A 19,553-nucleotide genomic window follows, 5' to 3' on the forward strand; every position below is an offset into this window, starting at 1 on the left:
TCTTTCTGTTTGGTTCGGTCCACTCTGGTTCTTCCTTCATGTTGAGACAGCTGGCCTACTTTCACTCACCTGAAATATTCATCAAGGTCAGTCTGCTCAGTAAACTGAAGCCCCGCCCCCTCCTCTTTTCTTTCAGGCCGAACCATTTTTTAGAGACCAATAATCAGACTGTCTATAGCACATGTGTTAAAGTCACGGCCCGGGGGCCGGATCCGGCCCTCCGGGTAATTCTGTCCGGCCAGGTAATGCTATATATCTAGTTCAAAATGATGTTTAAACGTTATGGATTTAAAGTTTTTTAAATTGACATTATTCTAACTTTTTGAACTATTTTGACTTTTACTAAGATCTTTTTAGGATATTTTGGAGTTTACCTAACATTTCAACTACATGCTAGCTTTTTTGGCTAACCTACGTTTTTGTTTTTTTTTTGTTTTTTTTTCAGGCTAATTGGCGTTTAGCTCATATTTTTGCTGGTCAGAAGCTTCAGCATTTTCAGCTATTAGCTTGAGCGTTTTTAACTATCAATTTCAGCATCTTCAGCTTCCAAATTCAGCTTCCAACATTCCCACTAGGATTATCACAGGTAATGTTATATATCTAGTTCATAATTATGCTAAAAAATTATGGTTTTAAAGTTTTAAAAATATAGTTTTAGAGTGTAAATGTTTATCCTGTTCGGCTGTGACCTCAGGTGTGTTTTGGATTTTGGCCCCTTGTGTGGTTGAGTTTGACACCCCTGCTCTACAGGGATGGTGGGCGTCGACCCCTTTGGGCACACATGGATGGACCAGTTTCTGTGGGGGGGGCGACTTGAGCTCTGACGTTTTTGCACAGAAACTCTCATCTTTTCTCTTCTCTCCTCAGTCCTGGAGATCGATTTCTCCGAGCTCGTCCTGGAGGAGATCATCGGGGTCGGCGGTTTCGGGAAGGTCTACCGCGCCGTGTGGCAGGGCATGGAGGTGGCGGTCAAGGCAGCCCGCCGTGACCCGGACGAGGACCTGGAGCAGACCGTGGAGAGCGTCCGGCAGGAGGCCAAGCTCTTCGCCATGCTCAGCCATCCCAACATCATGGCTCTCCTGGGGCTGTGCCTGCAGGAGCCCAACCTGTGCCTGGTCATGGAGTTCGCGCGGGGGGGCCCTCTGAACCGAGCCCTGGCAGGAAAACGCATCCCGCCGTGCACGCTGGTGGACTGGGCCGTGCAGACGGCGCGAGGCATGAACTACCTTCACGACCAGGCCATCGTCCCCATCATCCATCGAGACCTCAAGTCCAGCAACAGTAAGAGTGCTCCTTCAGGTTGTGAGACAAGAAGGCCAGAAGGGGGCGGAGTCTGCATTTCCCCTCAGACACAAGCCTATTACTGAGGATTTGGCCATAGCTCCGCCTCCAGCGTCTGATCGGAGGCTCTGGAGGAAGCGTCTTTCAGTCATTGGTTTAGTCTGCGTGGATCACTTACCTTAAAGTGTTCAAATCAGGAGTGATCCTGGGATCTGTGGGGAAAACCCACGACCTCTGACCCCGCAGGAGACCAGAAATCCCTTCAGGTCCCGGAAGAGTTTATCCTGAAGGGAAACTAGTGGAAGGAACTAAATTCAAGTGTTTAGGATCTCAAGTTTATCTCAGAAAAGCTTTCACCTTTCATGGCACCAATTTTGAAATCCAAAAGTTTTAAAACATTTCCTGAATTAATGGAACACAAATTAAAACAAAATAAAAAATAGAGAACAAAGACAATAAGTGGGTTTTTAAAATCCCTTATGAGGCTTTCTACATCTTACAATACAAGCTAAACAAAACAACAAAAAACAGCTAAATGTTAAAATGTAAAAGCTAAATATAAAATAAAATCAAAAACCAGTTTAATCTTAAACTTGTTTACAGTAAACATTTTGTGATGACTTCTTTATAGTTTTACAGTTTTCACTAACAGTTGTGTAACAATCGAACAAATATTTTCCTGCTTCTTTATTTTAACATAAAAATATGATCAAAAGACATTTTTGGACTTGATTTATTTCAGGTAATTACAACAAAAAAATTAAAGGAGACAAACCATAAAAAAGTAAAAAGATCAAACTTAGGATAACTATGAATGTACTTTTTAATTAGATTTTATAAAATGATAAATAATTTCTTATTTTGTTTTAACAATGCACTTTAAGGCACGCTGAGGTGTTCCTACTCACCTGTATTTCATTTTAAAAAAATCTGAAAATCTGGAATTTTAACTGGTTTTTAGTTTTTGAAATCAATCACATTTTTCTTATTTTATCAACTGTTTACTCCCTTTTTATCATTCCTTTTTAACACATTTAGGACAAACAAACATGTGTGTTTATTGTTCCGTAAACGTCCTTATGTTCTTGTCGTTCATATAATCCATTTCTCACATCTTTTTGGAAAAGTTCTTCTTCCATTTTTATTGAATGATTCAGCATTTCTATCGTATATGTTTCATTTTTCTATTTTCTCCCTTTCCTGATGTGTCTTATTTTTATAAACCTTTTACCATTTTTTTCCTGTGTTTATTTTATTTTTTTATTTATTGGGGTCTTCAACACACCACTGACCTTTACTTTTCCTTTAGCACATTTTTAGCTCCGACTGGACACTAATGAACACTCAGTGAAGTCTCTCTGCTGCAGAACAGCAGCTGGAGTTTGTAGTCTTCACAGAGTTTAATGAGGTTAAAGTATGGAGAGAAAATAGACTCAATGGATCTTTGTGTTTGCATACTTAATTCTTGATTTTTAACTCATTCAGTACAATTTGTGCATAAATGTGTGTATTGACAATTGGGTATTCATGTGTTTAAAACTTACAAAAAGAGAAGTGGAGTATCAGTCACACTTTTGGGAGAAAATTCTGACGTTTCAGAACAAATCTGCTTCAGCAGGCGTAGCTAAAATATAAATAATATAGGAAAGAAATACAAGAATACTAATCTTTTGATCTGTATAAGAAAACTATAAAAGTTTAAGAGGAAAATGATCTCTTCCATGTTTGTTTTGATGACACTTCTTCTTCCTCTGTAAATAGTTATCCTCAGATGTAGCGCCCTCTAGCGGCAGCAGCTGCTGAAGGACAACGAGTGTTTACTGGGAAAATAGCAAATATATGTACGAACCTATTGATGTTTAAACAAAAAAAAAACACAAATAAGTCGCTCCTGAGTATAAGTCGCATCCTGGGCTAAACTATGAAAAAAACCCGGCAACTTAAACTCCAGAAAATACTGTATTTAGATTGTTTATATTAATTATTGGACCTTTTAAACAAGTGTGAAAATGTCAAGTTTCACCAGATAATATTCAAAGTGGCTGATAAGAAAACTCTGATGACCCAGCATTCTAGGAGCATTTAAACGCATCATTTATGGACGAATCTTTGAGATGTGAAAAGAGTCTCACATCTGATGCGGTTTAGTGTGTTTGTCAAGCAATTTGTGTGTACTTTAAAAGATTTGTGTTAGTTTTAAGCTGTTGTAATTTTAAAGTTGTGAATGTGAAAACGCATACACACAGAATGTATTGTATGAGTATTACGTGCACACAAATCCAGTGAGTCTATTTTCCCTCCACACTATAGGAGCTCAGCAGAGAGAAAAGTTCAGATAGTAGCAAAACAAAACCTTAAGAATACATCTAGAGCTTCAATCAGTGTTCGCTGCTTTATTAATGAACTTCATTAACCTTACAAAGCTCGGTTAGATCACTACTGTCTTCATAATACAGAAATACAACAGAAGCTGCACAATCCGAGTGTCAAAACTAGAAAAATAAGGAAAATACAACAAACTAGTTGGCACGCTTCAGTCCAGAGAAGCAATCTGATGACCTCATCATTAAAGGACACCCGAAAGGCCCAAAATGACCCCCCCCCCCAACACATCACAGTGCAGATACATTTACATCGCTGCAGGGTACAGATCTAAACAGAAACGGGGATTCCTGAAGGAAAGGTGGAGTCATGCAGCAGATAAAACAACATGAGTGTTTCTGTGAGCAGCTACAGCAGCAAGGAATTCTGGGGATTTTTAAAGTGCTGCTGAGGAGTCAGTTGACGTGCTCGGCCGACACTCCCTCAGCATCGGCTTCAGCATATTGCTTCTTGTGGAGAGTGCGTGTGGTTAGTTGGAGGCCGGCTCTGCCTGAACAGCTTTCAGATGCTTTCAAAGGCTGTCGGAGAAATGAGCGTCTCCTGCTGTGAAACACACAGAAGTGATGCTCTGATGTAGAGCTGCCACAACCAATTATTTTAATAGTTGACTAATTGCCAATTACTTTTCCTATTCGTCGACTAATCGGGTCATGCTGAAAGTGATGTGAAGAATGCAGCTTAACCATCATTAGCTTTAAACTTAATATATAGCATTAGCTGCAATAATGCTAGTGTGAATGCCGTAAGATGAATTTGGCCGCTGAAGATGTTGAAATTGATAGCTAAAAATGCTGAAATTGATCGCTGAAAATGTTGAAGCTAATAGCTGAAACCGCTGAAGTTAATAGCTGAAAATGTTGAAGCTAATAGCTGAAACTACTGAAGCTGATAGCCAGCTAAAAATATCAGTTGATTTCAAATTAGCCTAAAAAACCCTCAGTTAGCCAAAACAGATAACATGTAGCTGATATATCAGCTAAACTCCAGATTAGCCTAAAAATGAAAAATCCTAAGGTTCCCAAAACAGCTAGTATGTAGCTGAAATATTAGTTAAACTCCAAATTAGCCTAAAACCCAAGAAAGCTTGGATTTGCAAAAACTGCTAGCATGTTGCTGAAAAAAACAGCTAAACTCCAAAATAGCCTAAACAAGTGAAAGAAATAGCCTAAACAGCTAGCATGTAGCTGAAATAATAACTAAACTGCTAAATAGCCTAAAAAAATCTAAATAAATGCCAAAATAGCCGATAAAACTAGCAAAATGCCATTATAACTTTCAACTTCCCTACACTCTGACTCCATATAATATAAAGTATTGACTAATCGACTATTTTAATCGTCATTGATTGGTCGACTCATTGTGGCAGCCCTTCTCTGATCTGCGCTCTGCCGTGTTGTTGTGGCTCTCTGACGTTTCTCTCCTCTTTCTTCTCTGCTTCAATCCTTCCATCGTGGCCTCCCACCCGTTCTGTTTACCCGTCCTGTCTTTTTCGGTATTGGTTACATTTTTGCTTGAATCCCCGATGAAACCTCTGACTTCATCCATCAACCCAAACGCCATTTTGCATGCACCCGTTTCCCATCCAAACCCGCCATCCCCGCTCCCGTCCATCACCGCAGTCCTGATCCTGGAGAGGGTCGAGATGGAAGACCTCAGCAACAAGACTCTGAAGATCACAGACTTTGGCCTCGCGCGAGAGTGGCACCGCACCACCAAGATGAGCGCCGCCGGCACCTACGCCTGGATGGCGCCCGAAGTCATCCGGGCGTCGACCTTCTCTAAGGGTAGCGACGTTTGGAGGTGGGCAGAGGACCACTGGGGTCTTTAAGTCCCATTCATCAGTTATCCGCTTCCGTAAAAGCAGAAAAAAATCTTCAAACTGACAGTTTATTTGAACAGACGAAGCGGGAAAACGTCTGATGTCTGTGAGGCTGTTTCTGAAGCTTTTCACAATAAAATACGGCTACTTTTCACGTCCATTTTAGGATGTTTTCAAGTATTTGTTCAAGAGTTCTAATGAAAGCTTCACCTTCATCACAGATCGATTCTACTCTGCTACGCAAACGTGACACTCCCAGACTCAGTTTTTTCAGCAGACTCCTGGCTGGACAAAAAATGACCTTTAATTAAATAATGACTTTTTTGAATTTCACAAACAGGATAAAATAATCGCAGCCACATTTTTATCTGTGAAATCAAAAACTGCAATTACAGCTGCCCTAAACCAATCATAAGGTAGTGCTACTTAAGCTAACGCTGTATAAGCTGGTTCTATGTAAGCTAATGCTACATGAGGTAACGCTACATAAGCCAACGCTATGTAAGCTAGTACTATGGAAGGCTAAAGCTATGTGAGCTAATGCTACGTGAGCTAACGCTTTGTAAGCTAGTGCTATGTAAACTAAGGCACTTAAGCTAACAATAGGTAAGCTAATGCAATGTAAGATAACACTATGTAAGCAAACGCTACGTAAGCTAATGTGAGCTAATGCTACTTGAGCTAACGCTATGTATGCTAATGCTATGTAAGCTAACGCTTTAGCTAGTGCTTTGTAAGCTAATGATTTGTAAGTTAGTGTTATCTAAGGAAGTGCTACGCAAGCTAACGCTACGTAAGCTAACACAGCATAAAGTAAGCTAACAAAACAACACAACATTCTATAACATAATGCAACCCAGCCCAAAGTGGGCTGATGCAACAAAACCTAACATGCTGCAGAATGCAACACAGCACACCACATTGCAATATGTAGAACAACACAACATAATGTTACAAAACACAACATAACACAGCATAGTATTAAAAAGCAATGTCTAGAAAACAAATATATTTGGGTTTATCCAATAGTAATTGTTTGACCAATCGGTCTTTTGGTTTTCCAAGACGACTTTTTCAACACAAACTGTGCTACCAAGTATCATTCAGTGATTCCTGGTAATCTGACCTCTTTTTGCGTCTCCACTGTTGCTGTGAAAAACTCAGGTATTTGACCTACTAACTAGATTCTGTAGAGTCTCTGATGTGGCTTTAGGGCTGTTCTACAGTTTTTACAAATGCGTAGGGTGTCCTTGTTTGGTTGTCTTGTTACTAAAAAGAGGAAAAATGTCCAAAAAATCCTTCATTTCAGTCTTGATCTCGTGTGGAACAAAAGTGGGCTAGAGTGCAACCGATGGTTTTGTCCTGTTTTCAAGAGATTCAATCACACTTTCTGACTTTGGAAAAACAAGATAGAGAAAGTCAAAGTGTGAAAAAGTGCCAGATTTTAGTCATTAAATTATTTAAACTACGTCCCTTACGTTTGCAAATGTTCAGGATCCTTTTGACTTAAATCTTTCATAAGTTTAGACATCAGTTTTCATTTGTTGTTGTTTTGCTTCTTTTCCGTTTTCCAACCTTGAAGTTACGGCGTTTTGCTGTGGGAGCTGCTGACGGGTGAAGTTCCGTTCCGAGGCATTGATGGGCTCGCCGTTGCCTACGGAGTCGCAATGAACAAACTGTCTTTGCCCATTCCCTCCACTTGTCCTGAACCTTTCGCTCGCCTCATGGAAAGTGAGAAACTGCTCAAACTCTGAATCTTCTGACCTCTAAACAACCTCTAGTGTCGACCTGTGATCTGGTGATGTTTGTGTCGCCGCAGACTGCTGGAGCTCAGACCCTCACTGCCGGCCCAGCTTCAGCACCATTCTGGACCATCTCACGGCCATCGAGGAGTCGGGCTTCTTCGAGATGCCGGCCGAGTCCTTCCACTCTCTGCAGGACGACTGGAAACTGGAGATCCAGGAGATGTTTGACCAGCTGAGGGCTAAAGAAAAGGTGATGCCGGTTGGCTGGAAGACTGTGGTGGTAAACCGAAACCACTTTGCTTCCTCTGGAAGGTTTGATGACATCATTGCTTTTGCTCAGGAGCTCCGATCGTGGGAGGAAGAGCTGACCCGGGCGGCCATGCAGCAGAAGTGTCAGGAGGAGGCGCTGAGGAGGCGCGAGCAGGAACTGGCCGAACGGGAGATCCACATCCTGGAGCGGGAGCTGAACATCATCATTCATCAGCTCTACCAGGAGAAGCCTCGCGTGGAGAGCCGGCAGGGCAAGTTCCGTCGCAACCGCCTCAAACTCAAGGACGGGAACCGGATCAGCCTGCCGTCAGGTACCACGGAACCGGCAGTAGAAGTTAGGCGGAGTCTGACCACTGTTTGACCCTCTGGTCTTCTGAGGCTTGTGGGGTCTGAGATGCATTTTTACAACCGTTTATGTTCCAGATTTTCAGCACAAAATCACCGTCCAGGCGTCTCCGTCCCACGATCACCGGAGGAGTTTGCTCAGCAGCAGTTCTAGTCCTCCAACCAGCCCACCGATGCTGCCTCGCCTCAGAGCCATCCAGCGTAAGCACCCAACGAACCCAACTCGCCAGACTGTCCTTTTCATTTGACGTTTATGACACCTGCTTCTACAGTTACTCCAGGGGAGGGGGCCGCGGCCTGGGGCCACAACGCTGTCTTTCAGCAGGACGAAGAGGAGATGGAGAGGAAGGGGTCGAGGAAGAAGGGCCGGTCGCGAGGAACCGGGATCTACCGGGAACACAGCGCGGACGCCAGGTACCAGACGGAGCATGAAAGGGTTTGGGTGGAGCTGTGGGACGTGGAGTTACAGCCCCCTTCTGTCACAGTGTGAAGCCCCCCCACGAAGGCAGCAGGCAGAGGTCCTGCAGCGCCCCAAACCTCCGCAGATCGCCCAGACACAGCCCGGCGGTGCCCGGAGTGCCCAGCCTCGTGGAGATGGGTGAGTGGAGCGATTGAAGGAAGGCAGTGAACTCTGTTTGTAGAACCAGAATCGATTCGATCCAATTCACCAGATCCTGGATCCACTTTTTTTAATTCTTTCAATAAACTCAATGTTTTTATTTAATAAAACTGTTCCTAGTAGAGTTTTATTTATAATTATGACGTTTTTAACCATAGTCCCACAACCTAAATATCAAAATGAGCCATTTTTCATGTTAATCTAAAGCCTCTGTTACCAAAATCTCCTCTGAGGGGGCGTGGCTTTTGGTCCTTCACCCCATGATTCTAAATCTTCACCGCTGCTTCATAAAAAGGTCCAGCAGTATCGATAATGTAAAATATTATTTAAGGTTTAAATTGATTTATTCTGGAATAATATTCCTGCCTTTTTATTATGTATAATTTTGTTAAACAATCATGGTTTAAAGTTTTAAAATTAGCATTCTGTTAGCTTTGTGGACTATTTTGGCATTTACTAAGATTTTTTAGGCTATTTTGGAGTCAAACAAAAATTTCAGAAACATGCTAATTTAGATTTTTTTTTTAAGTTTTTTAGGCCGTTTTAGTGTTAGGTTAATATTTACATGCTGGCTTTTTTTGGCTAACTTTGCCTTTTTGTGTTTTTTTAGGCTATTTTGGAGTTTAGCTAATATTTCAGCAACACGCTAGCTGCTCCGGGACACTTTTGGCTTTTTTTCAGTTTTTAGGGGTTTTTTTTGGTTTGTTTGTTTTTTATGCTAATTTTGCGTTTAACTAATATTTCAGCTGCTATCAGCTTTAGGGTTTTTAGCTCAATTTCAGGATCTTCAGTAGCCAAATTCAGCTTCCAGCATTCACACTATCAATATCACAGGTAATGCTATATATCTAGTTCATAATTATGTTAAAAAGTTACAGTTTTAAAGTTTTAAAAATGTAGTTTTAGAGTGTTCATTAAATGTTTATCCTGTTTGACCTCCGGTTGAGTTTTGGATTTTGGCCTCTTGTGCGACTGACTTTGACCCCCCTGTTTTAGTGTTATAAAGATGAGGTATTTTCATAATAGTGATATTTTGTCTCTATTACAGTCTTGGGATATAGCAGAACAAATATCGTGTCGTGATACGTGTCGTATCCTCAGTCTCTTGCCCCGGTTTGACGTGTTTGCTGCTTTCAGAAAACGAAGACTGCTGCTTCAGCACCGATCCGGAGGCCGGTCCCGCTCAGACCTACCTCTGCCTCCCCTTCCAGAAAGAGTCCCACGGGTCGTCCGATAGTAACGGAGACGAGTACTGCCTCAGCAGCCAGCTACCTCCAACCCCTCCCTGCAAGAAGACGCCAGGCGGGGGCCGGCGCTCCGAGCTGGTCCTGCTGGGCTGTGGCGCCCTGCTGGCAGCCGTGGGACTGGGCTGCAACCTGTTGACTGTCGCCCCGCCCGAGGAGAGCGTGAAACCTCGATGGGAGGGCTTCTTCCACAGAGGCGGGGGCCAGAAACGAACCGGCGGCTCCCCAACTCGCAGACTGTTCCGGAGGGAGAGCCCTCTGAAGCCCTCAGTGCCCTCCCTGCCCCCCACCAACACGCTGCTGTCCGTGTCCTCGCTGTCGGACTGCAACTCCACGCGCTCGCTGCTGCGGGCCGACAGCGAGGAGCTGCTGGTGTGCCGCCCCGCCTCCCCGCCGTCCCACCTGAAGGCGGCCCCGGCGGTCAACCCGCTGGTTAACACTCACGTCGAGAGCTTCAAGAGGAACCCCCGCCAGTCCCTCACCCCCACACATGTCCCCTACGCTCCAAGCTCCTCACGCGTCCTCCGCCGGACGCCATCAGATGGCGCCATCAAGAAAAGCGCCCCGTCAAACGGCCTGGAGCCCCTCCCAGAGAAGTCTGCGCTGGAAAACACGGGTAAGGTTGACTAGATGTCGTTCCTCTCTGATAAAAACACGAATCCGGTCTGAAGTTTTTCCTTGTTCTGGATCCGCAGTGGGAGGCGGCTTCAGCGGTCTGAAAGACGACTGTTCAGACGTCCTGCGGCTCCCCGACCCCAACCTGGTGTTCCCGCCAACGCCCCGGCGCCGCTGCGCCCCCGAACGCCCCAAAACCTTGGACTTTGTGGTGCGACCACGGCCGTCGCCGCGAGCACGCTGCGACGTTGTCCGGACAGAGGGGCGGAGCCGGATGAACAGACAGACTCTGAGTCACGGCGAGTCTCCTGCCTACACCTCCAGCACAGAGACTCCGCCCACTGCTGAGTTTGGAGGAGATCCTGCTGTTCTGCCCACCCCCATGGAAGCCCCGACACCCTACTCCCCCCGAAAGAATGGAAACCTGCTGGATCAGCAGGACGAGGCGCAAAGTCGTGACGAAACGCTTCCGCTCTGCAGACCCGAGATCGGCCCTCCCAAAGACTCTCCGTTCCGCTTTAAGCCCGGGTTCTAGTTGGGTTCTGAAGGGGTTCCTGTTGGTCCTTCTGTGGCTTCATGACTGCGTTTGATATTTTTACTGTCCGTGTTTTTCTTCTGTTTTAAGCTCATGAACTTCATGATCCGACTGACGTCACCTCACAAAGCTTCACTCACAACTGTGCAGAACTCTACACCGGTCCCTGATCCACTTCCTGCTGCGTCTTTTAAAGTTGGCTGAAGACTTTTTAAAAAGATCCTTTCGGAATGTTTTCTCTGAACTTTGGCTGCACTTTCAGGTGTTTTCTAAAGTGTGGTGACACTAACCTGTGAACATTTCAAATCAGAAAAGATCAATGTTTCAGATCCTGAACCGCTGGTGGTGCTTCATACGTGTTCCTCACCTTAACAGTTCCTATCTTAGCTGTCCCTCCTCAGCTGTTCCTCACCTCACCTGGTCCCCCTCAGCTGTTCCTCACCTCAGGTGTTCCTTACATCAGCTCTCCCCCCTCACCTGTTCTTTATATTCGCTGTTCCATACCTCAGCTGTTCTTTACCTCAACTGTTCCTTACATTAGCTTTTCCCTACCATAGCTGTTCCTCTTCAGGTGTTCCCTACATCAGCTGTTCTTTATCTTTGCTGTTCCCTACATCAGCTGTTCTTTATCTTTGCTGTTCCATACCTCAGTTGTTCCTTGCCGTAGCTGTTCCTTACCTCAGGTGTTCCCCTTCAGCTGTTTCCCCTCAACTGCTTCTTACCTCCGCTGTTCCTTACATTAGCTCCCCCCTCAGCTGTTCCACCCCTTAGAAGATCCACTGTAACTGTTCCATCTCAGTCGTCCCACCCCCGGGCATTTTCCCTCTCAGCTGTTCCATCCCTCCACCCCCCTCAGCTGTCCAATTTGCTGAAAAATAAAAACAACCAGAAGGTGGTAACCACATAATTCAGGATCTGTGATGAAATTGAGTGAAAATGCAGCCAAAGTCCAAAGAAAAAGTTTTAGATCTTAAAGTCCAAAAGAAAAACTATTTCTTAATACAAATGTAAGCATTTAAAACACAAAAGAGCTTTCAGCTGAAAACTCCTTTTTAACATGGTCAGTTGTAAATCACACAAAACTGTTTAAAACTCCAGTGGAAAAGAGAAAAAAATGTGTATTTAAACGGTAGATTAATTCAAACACATTTAGTCCTTAAAGAATAAAACTGAAAAAGCAGCCAAATCCTTTAAAACACTACAAGTTTGATTCGGGCCGGATTTACAGTTTTGCACTGAACTGTAGCTGTTCAGTTCTCAAACCTGAATTGACTCAAGTGCACTTTTGGAAAGCGTTTTGAATGTAAAGTTTTTATTTGTCGAATGTTTTGGCATCTGTTTGCTTCCGTACGTTTCTCACTTGTGACTTGAACCGGTTCCTGCTTGTCCACCCGCTCTCACGGATCACCTCCAGGCGCCGTTTGCTCACAGACGCCACGCTGTGGTTGTCTCAGAGCGTTTCTTTGGGTTCAAACATTCCCGAGACCGGAGACGGCTCCGTCTGAGCCGGCAGGTGGGAGACTAAAGTTTGGACGGGCCCAGATCGGCTGAGGGGTCCAGAGGCTGTTTGTGGGGTTCATGTCGCACCAAACTGCATGACTGAACTTATTTATTTATATGCACTAATTTATTTTTTTATGTGTTTTTTATCTTTTGTGTTGCCTTAAGTTTTTTTAATTGAAATGTTTTTATTTTCTGTAACTTTTGGACAGAAAGATGGTTAAACACATCGCAGAACAAACCTGTCAAACAACTTCCTGTTTGTTTAATGTCACGCCCAAACGGAGTCGTAATGCCTGACCGTCGGTGACCTCTGACCTCTGTCGAGCGTGACCTGATGCACGTGCGAATGCCGTCTCCCTGCAGACGCAGAGGACTCCTCGTCTGAGTGGAATGCAGCCAGTCAATAAGCTGAACTTGGGAGGAAAACTGTTATGGACTTTCATGTATTTGCACTGGAACACACTTTGAGTAAAACCATGGAAACAAACGTGGCCGATTCGTTCTTTCTCTTCAACCATCGTATGGATTGAAACAAAAAAAAGAACCAAGCAGGAATTCAGTCCTGACAAACCTTTATTACACGCTTCACAACACCAAAAGTATTTCAAAAGACAGTAAATGCTGTGAATGAAGTGCTCCGTTTTGGCGTTAATAAGCACAAAAATCTTCCCTTTAATTCATAGTTTCTTTATAAATTAGACTATTTACAGTTAGTGATATGTCTATTGAGCTCTTCTCCTCAAAGTGGACTCGGTGAAAACACGTTTTGTTTCGGTGTAATCAAAGTATAAAAGTGTGTTGACAGAGGCGTGGGCGGCCGTGACTCCAGCCGTCTCCAACACGTCTTGTGCGAGGGCAGGCGGCGGTTTGAGCGGCGAGAGTCCAAACCGACGGCCTGTATGTGCGGCGTTTGGACCGGACGGGTCGGGACGAGATCCCAAGAGAAAAACGGGATGCAAAAAACTCCAAGCACACGACAAAGAAGTTCAGTGACGGGCAACCGTGCGAGGCGAAAGCAAACTGTGGCTAAGATAGCTTTCAAAAAGAAACGTATTCAGAAAGACACATTCGGATTCATAGATACAAAGTTGAGCATACATTCATGTTTTGGGCACAACTTTGCAGGAAAAATATGAATACAACGTTTTCTGCTTAACATGTCTCTTTTGAGTCCGATTTTTCTTTGTTTTGAAAATGAATTTTTCCTGTTCACAAACTGTCAAAAAATACGTCGCAGGATCACAAGCTTAAACATGGAGTCCCGAAACGTTGCTCCAACTGAGTGAGCATTTATTCAACTACGATGGCAGGAAAATCATCTGACCTACATGCTAACTGTTTTGGCTAATTTACACTTCTTTTCAATGTTTGTGGCTGTTTGCAGTATTGCTAATATTTCCGCTACATGCTAGCTGTTTTAGCTAATTTAGGCTGTTTTAGAGTTTGGCTAATACACATTAGCTGTTTTGGCTAACCTAAGTTTTTTTGTTTGTTTTTTTTAGGCAAATTTGGCATTTAGCTAATTTTTTAGATGGCTATTAGCTTGAGTGTTTCAGCTATCAGCTTCAGCTTTTTTAGCTATCAATTTCAGCATCTTCAACTATTAGCATTAGCATCTTTAGCGGCCAAATTCAGCTTCCAGCATTCACACTAGCATTATCACAGGTGATGCTTTATATCTAGTTCATAATTATGTTCAAAAGTTACAGTTTTAAAGTTCTAAAAATGTCGTTTTAGAGTGTTCAGTGAATGTTTATCCTGTTCGACCCGTGATCTAAAGTGTGTTTTGGATTTTGGCCTCCTGTGTGAGTTCGACACCGTCCTCTAAAATGATCTACTGCTGCATTGTTTACATCAGCAGCTTTAGCATGACGACCACAAAATGTGGTCGGTGATCTGTTTTATTAAATTTTAATGGCTATCAAGATCATTTTCCCATTATTGCATCAATAACATTCTTAAAATTTCTATTTTATTTGAGCAGCCTGATCAATCGATGTTCCTGTGCTCCATGTATCAGCTGTGATGTATTTTTGACAGTTTGTGAACAGGAGAAATTCGTATTCAAAACAAGGAAATTCATATTCATATAAGTCATATAAGAGACATGTTAAAACTAAATGTTCTATTTGTATTTTTTCTGCAACGTCGTGCACAAAATATAAATACATGCACAACTTTGTATTTATGAATACAACATATTCTTAATGAATATTTTTTTTTAAAGTCATCTGGCCCCATAGCAAACGAACATCATTTCACGCCGAGACCTGCGGCTCGTGGTGTTTAAGGTCTGGGTGACACACAGTAGGGCTGATGGTGGGCGGCGCCGTTTATGCCGCCTCCTTCTTTTCCCGCTGGGCGTTTCGGCGAATCTTCATCTCTGTCAGCTGGATGTAGCGGATGACGTTGGTGTCTGGAAAACAAAAGCAGGAATGCCTCATTTATTTCCTGTCCAGGCAGGAAGTAGGCCATCAATAAATCATGAGTCTCCCGCCTCCACACACGTCCACGGGGAGTCGTTTCCTTGTTATTGTGATTCCACAGAGTTCATCAAACTGGTGTCACGTTCCTGGAAGAGCCTTCATGGAGACAACAACAGAGTTTAGTGGCTTCCATTTAAAAGGAGAACTCAGGAGATCGTCTCTGCCCCAGATCGGCCGGGGTAAATGACCAAAGCCCGCCGCGGTCATTTCACAAATGTACACAGTGATTTTCAGCCTGTCACTCATCGGCAGTCCCCTCTCCTGCTGCGTTTGTCCCCGGAGTTTCACGCCTGCAGTCATGACACCATTTCCCATCTCCTAATGAACTCCCCCAGCAGATCCGGGAGGCTCTGCTGGTGGAAAACAACCGTAAGAACACCAGCTGCTCATGGTGGATTCAAATGTCTTTGACTGTTTGTCTGATGGGATCCTTCAGGAGTGACCATTCTGCACATTTTATTTTATGGCGTAACAGAAGCTTGTATCTCAGGACTCCCCTCTGTTCCTGCCGGACTGTCAGAATGATCTCAGATTTCTGGCCAAAAATGGAAAACAGTCTGAATCCCCAGCAGTCATCCTGTGACCCTTCTGGGAGGTGTAAGGTATCACCAACGTTTGCTGACCACATTCTCAGTTCAAGGAAAGCAAGGCGAGCGCTGGTGAACGGACTTTAAATGATTCTGGTTACGAATCGTCAACAAGAAGGTCAGATCCTCGATTGGTCCAGTGCGGTTTGTCTCGTCGCAAGGAAATCTTTTACCAAAAACTGAAAGAAATATTCCTCATAAATGTGGTTTTGTGTGTGAGTAACAACAGATTTCTGCATAAGTTTTAAAGATTTGTGTGTATTTAGTCTCAAGCTCTTGTCATTTTAAGTTGTGTGTGTGTAAATTGTATTTTGTATTTTTTTATTTAATAATGTTTGTACTTATGCACAAAATCTACTGTCTGCGCTAAAAATCAAGAATTACTCACAAATCCAAAGTCACACATAAATCAAGAATTATGAAAGCACTTATCGGGTTGACACTATTTTCTCTCCATACTTTATACTTCTGCTCTTTAGTAACACTTTCAAACACTAGGTGGCAGTATTTTATAGAGATAAATTGACTTGTTTAAATGTATTTATTTTGCATATTTATAAACCTCCTGACATTTTGACTGTGTTTTATTAAGGAGTGAATAACCTGAATGCTTGAGGGTTTTGAATAAACTTCCAGCAGCTGCTGCTTCGTCATCCTCACCTGACGGCTCCTGCTTGTGTGACTCCTTCAGGTAGTGCAGGGCCTTCTGGAAGTCTCCAAGGTGGTAGTAGGCCACTCCGGATCGGTAAAGAGCCTTGAAGTTCTTTCCTTCTTTGAGAAGGACTTTCAAGCAGTACTCCTTCACGCGCTCGTAGTTCACCAGCTCCATCTGCAGAAGGCAAGCTGGAAGACAGGAATACAGATCAGTACGGAGTGCCGTTTGTAAATCTGCAAAGAAAAATGTTAACATCAACGTTTTCAGATATTTAGCTTGTTTTAGGAGAGAAAAAAAGGTCTTATTTTTCAAATGTATATTTTCACTTTTTAAATGAATGTATTTATCAGTGTTACTCTTACTTACTAAATATTTAGTTAGCAAGCTAAATATTTTTTTTATTTATATAGTTAGCTTACAAATTAAATACTTTTTTAATTAAACATTTAGTTTGTACATTAAATGTTTAGATCTGATCTAAACATTTATTTTACAAACTAAATATTTCAGTTTCGTAACTGGAGCAAAAATATTTAGCTTGGATCTAAATATTTAGTTTTAAACTAAATATTTAGTTATCTAATTAATTATTAGTTAAAAACTAAATATTTGGGTTTTTTTAATAACTAAATTTTAGTTTTCTAACTAAATATTCAGGTTAAAAAATAATTATTTAGTTTGGAGCTAGTTGTTAAAAAACAAAAAAAATGTAGTTAGATATTTACTTAAAAGCTCAATATTTTGTTAAAACTAAATCTTCTAATTAAATATATTTAATATTTTTTTAAATTAAATATATTTAATTTAAAAAAATATTTCGTTTTTTAATTAAATATTTCGTTTTTAACTGAATATTTATTTTTTTATATTTAAATCCAAGCTAAATATTTAATTAAAAACTAAACATTTAGCTTGATGTTTTTTAACGAAATATTTAATAAGAGAACTAAATATTTAGATCCAAGATAAATATTTAGTTACAAAACAACACAAGTATTTTAAAGCAAGCTAAATATTTATTTCAAGTAAATTTACTAAATATTTAGTTAGTAAATGTAACATATAAATACATTAATTTAAATGTTGAAAATATACTTTTTGAAAATGAGACCTGTTTTTTTTCTACTAAATATCCAAAAAATTGATATTAAAATTGTTCTAAACGGTCTCCCATAAATCTGATTTACTTCTGCAAATCATCTGATTTATTTCTCCCACAAATGTTTTTGTCCTCATTGTATAACTGCTGGTTTTGGGGGCGGAGTCAGGCAGGGACCCGCCCCCTTTATGATGCCGTGCCTCATGTGAGTGTGTCATGCAGCTTTGCAGATGTTCTGATTTCACAGAATGACCTGAATATTTCTACATCAGAATGTTACTTTCTCGTGTCTATGATGCTCAAGGCGCAGAGAAGCGTAGAGAGCTGGAATGGCTCAGAATCCTGAATCATTCCTGAATCCTGAATCATTCCTGGATCCTAAATCATTCCTGAATCCTGAATCATTCCTGGATCCTGAATCATTCCTGGATCCTGAATCATTCCTGAATCCTGAATCATTCCTGAATCCTGAATCAGTCCTGAATCCTAAATCATTCCTGCATCCTGAATCATTCCTGGATCCTGAATCATTCCTGGATCCTAAATCATTCCTGGATCCTGAATCATTCCTGGATCCTCAATCATTCCTGGATCCTAAATCATTCCTGGATCCTGAATCATTCCTGAATCCTAAATCATTCCTGAATCCTAAATCATTCCTGAATCCTGAATCATTCCTGGATCCTGAATCATTCCTGAATCCTGAATCATTCCTGAATCCTGAATCATTCCTGATTCCTCCATCAGCTCACCGGCCAGGCTGTTGTAGCACTCCAGCTCCGCGTTCTCCATCGCCCCCTTCTGCTCGTCCGTCAGCGGGCTGGACCTGCTGATGGTCGGCAGGAAGGACGTCGGCGGGTTGGAGCCCGCGTCCGGGTCCCCCAGAACCCGGCACAGCCCCTTGATCTCCAGCAGCGCGCGGTGGTACTTCCCGATCGCCTCCCGGTACTTCTTATCCTTGTAGCACTGCGTGCCCTGGCTCTTGAAGTCCAGCGCGCGCCGGACCACGTCGGCCGGCTCGTTGTGGGATGGCTGCTTCAGCATCGCCCCTCCATGATGCCTCTGCTGCTGGAGCTGGTGCTGAAGCTGGAGCTGCTGCTGGTTCTGGTGCTGGTACCGGCCGTCTTTGGTCCGGCCGCCGCCGCTGGGGGGCTGCGCGCGCGGCGGGAGCCTCGGGGAGCCGCCTCCGTCCGCCCTGCCCTCGTGCCCGGCTTTGATCACGCTCGTGTTCGACATGATTTGGGGGTTCGCGGGTGTTAATCTCCTCACTGCATCCTCGGCTCGTAGTCGCGCCTTCCTCTCGGTGTCGCAGCTACGTCCTCTCCGTGCGCAACCGCGCGCGGCGCGCGCTCCTCCGTTTTATTCGGAGCTCGTGTTTTCCTGTCAGAGCAGCTCATTGGTTCATTGGAGGATCAATGATGATCTCCTCCAGCATGAAGACAAGATGGCTTTGAATAAATGAGTAAAGTCAAGCTCTTTCATCTGAATCAAATCTGCTCTGAAAACATCTGAAATATTTCATTCCATCTCTGACGTCATCGTGGAGGAATGCGGTCATCTGTCCTCAGACAGCTGGGCCTCCAAAAACACTCATGTGCTCCAACCTGAGAGGAATTACACAGATGAGAACGAAATAGACACATTTAAACTCATTTTCATCAAAGGGAATAAAATGTTGGAGTTTGGTTTTTATAAGAGTTTCTGAGATTGATGTGATGTTTTGGTCCTCAGTTATTACGTTTATTTAGAAAGGGACAGTGAATATAAAACTATGAAACAAATTTAATCTGCAGTGAAATTCAAAAATGTCAAATTAACAGTACTTTTTTCTGTATACATTGTTTAAGTATTACTAATTACCAATACATTTTAAGTAAAATTTTACTCAATAAATGTGCAGTAATTTGTATTTTAAAGCAAACCAATACTAAATTAGCCTAAAAAACAATAAATATATAAAACTTAGGTTAGCCAAAACAGCTAGCATGTAGCTGAAATATTAGCTGAACTCCAAAACAGCCTGAAAAATCTTAATTAATGCTAAAATAGTCCAAAAAACTATCAGAATGCCATTTTTAAACTTTAAAACTGTAACTTTTAAACATAATTCTGAATAATAAAATGCAAGAGTATTATTCCAGAATAAATCACCTTAAACCTTATTTTACTCTACATAAAAATATATTTTGTTAAATTATCCAAGTTAGAAATGAGCTCAAGATAACATCGGGTCATTAATAACAATAAAATAAAATGATCTGGAGGTCCGGATAGAATTACCGGGAGGGCCGGATCCGGCCCCCGGGCCTTGACTTTGACACATGTGCCCTAAGGGATTTAAGGACAAAAAAAAGGTAAAAATAATAAT

General features: G+C 42.5%; 2 protein-coding genes across 2 annotated transcripts in view; one reads left to right on the forward strand and one right to left on the reverse strand.

Annotated features, from left to right (window-relative positions):
- map3k9 (mitogen-activated protein kinase kinase kinase 9) overlaps positions 1-12,846 on the forward strand; it is a 13,953-nt gene extending 1,107 nt beyond the window's left edge. The window contains exons 2-11 of the mRNA XM_024275035.2: positions 868-1,281; positions 5,283-5,463; positions 7,065-7,213; positions 7,302-7,477; positions 7,568-7,808; positions 7,921-8,043; positions 8,115-8,256; positions 8,328-8,440; positions 9,599-10,321; positions 10,401-12,846. Coding sequence (XP_024130803.1) covers positions 868-1,281; positions 5,283-5,463; positions 7,065-7,213; positions 7,302-7,477; positions 7,568-7,808; positions 7,921-8,043; positions 8,115-8,256; positions 8,328-8,440; positions 9,599-10,321; positions 10,401-10,855 — 2,717 coding nt within the window. The 3' untranslated portion in view covers positions 10,856-12,846. The remainder of the gene's footprint in view (positions 1-867; positions 1,282-5,282; positions 5,464-7,064; positions 7,214-7,301; positions 7,478-7,567; positions 7,809-7,920; positions 8,044-8,114; positions 8,257-8,327; positions 8,441-9,598; positions 10,322-10,400) is intronic.
- Positions 12,847-14,250: 1,404 nt separating this feature from the next.
- LOC112148574 (tetratricopeptide repeat protein 9A) lies at positions 14,251-18,695 on the reverse strand. The gene is made up of 3 exons (XM_024275807.2): positions 17,938-18,695; positions 16,092-16,274; positions 14,251-14,774 (listed from the first exon to the last, which is right to left on the reverse strand). The coding sequence occupies exons 1-3, from the start codon at positions 18,419-18,421 to the stop codon at positions 14,692-14,694; spliced, it is 750 nt and encodes a 249-aa protein (XP_024131575.1). The 5' UTR covers positions 18,422-18,695; the 3' UTR covers positions 14,251-14,691.
- Between the last annotated feature and the right edge of the window lie 858 nt (positions 18,696-19,553).

This window comes from Oryzias melastigma, linkage group LG22 (assembly GCF_002922805.2).
Source record: "Oryzias melastigma strain HK-1 linkage group LG22, ASM292280v2, whole genome shotgun sequence".
Lineage (NCBI taxonomy): Eukaryota > Metazoa > Chordata > Actinopteri > Beloniformes > Adrianichthyidae > Oryzias > Oryzias melastigma.

Bases quoted from the DNA above. Each gene is read 5' to 3' on its own strand.
- LOC112148574 (XM_024275807.2), bottom strand. From the start codon at position 18,421: ATGTCGAACACGAGCGTGATCAAAGCCGGGCACGAGGGCAGGGCGGAC. The intron at 16,275-17,937 runs GTGAGCTGATGG...CCTGTCTTCCAG, and splicing joins GTGCTACAACAGCCTGGCCG to CTTGCCTTCTGCAGATGGAG. The intron at 14,775-16,091 runs GTGAGGATGACG...TTTGTTTTCCAG, and splicing joins ACACAAGCAGGAGCCGTCAG to ACACCAACGTCATCCGCTAC.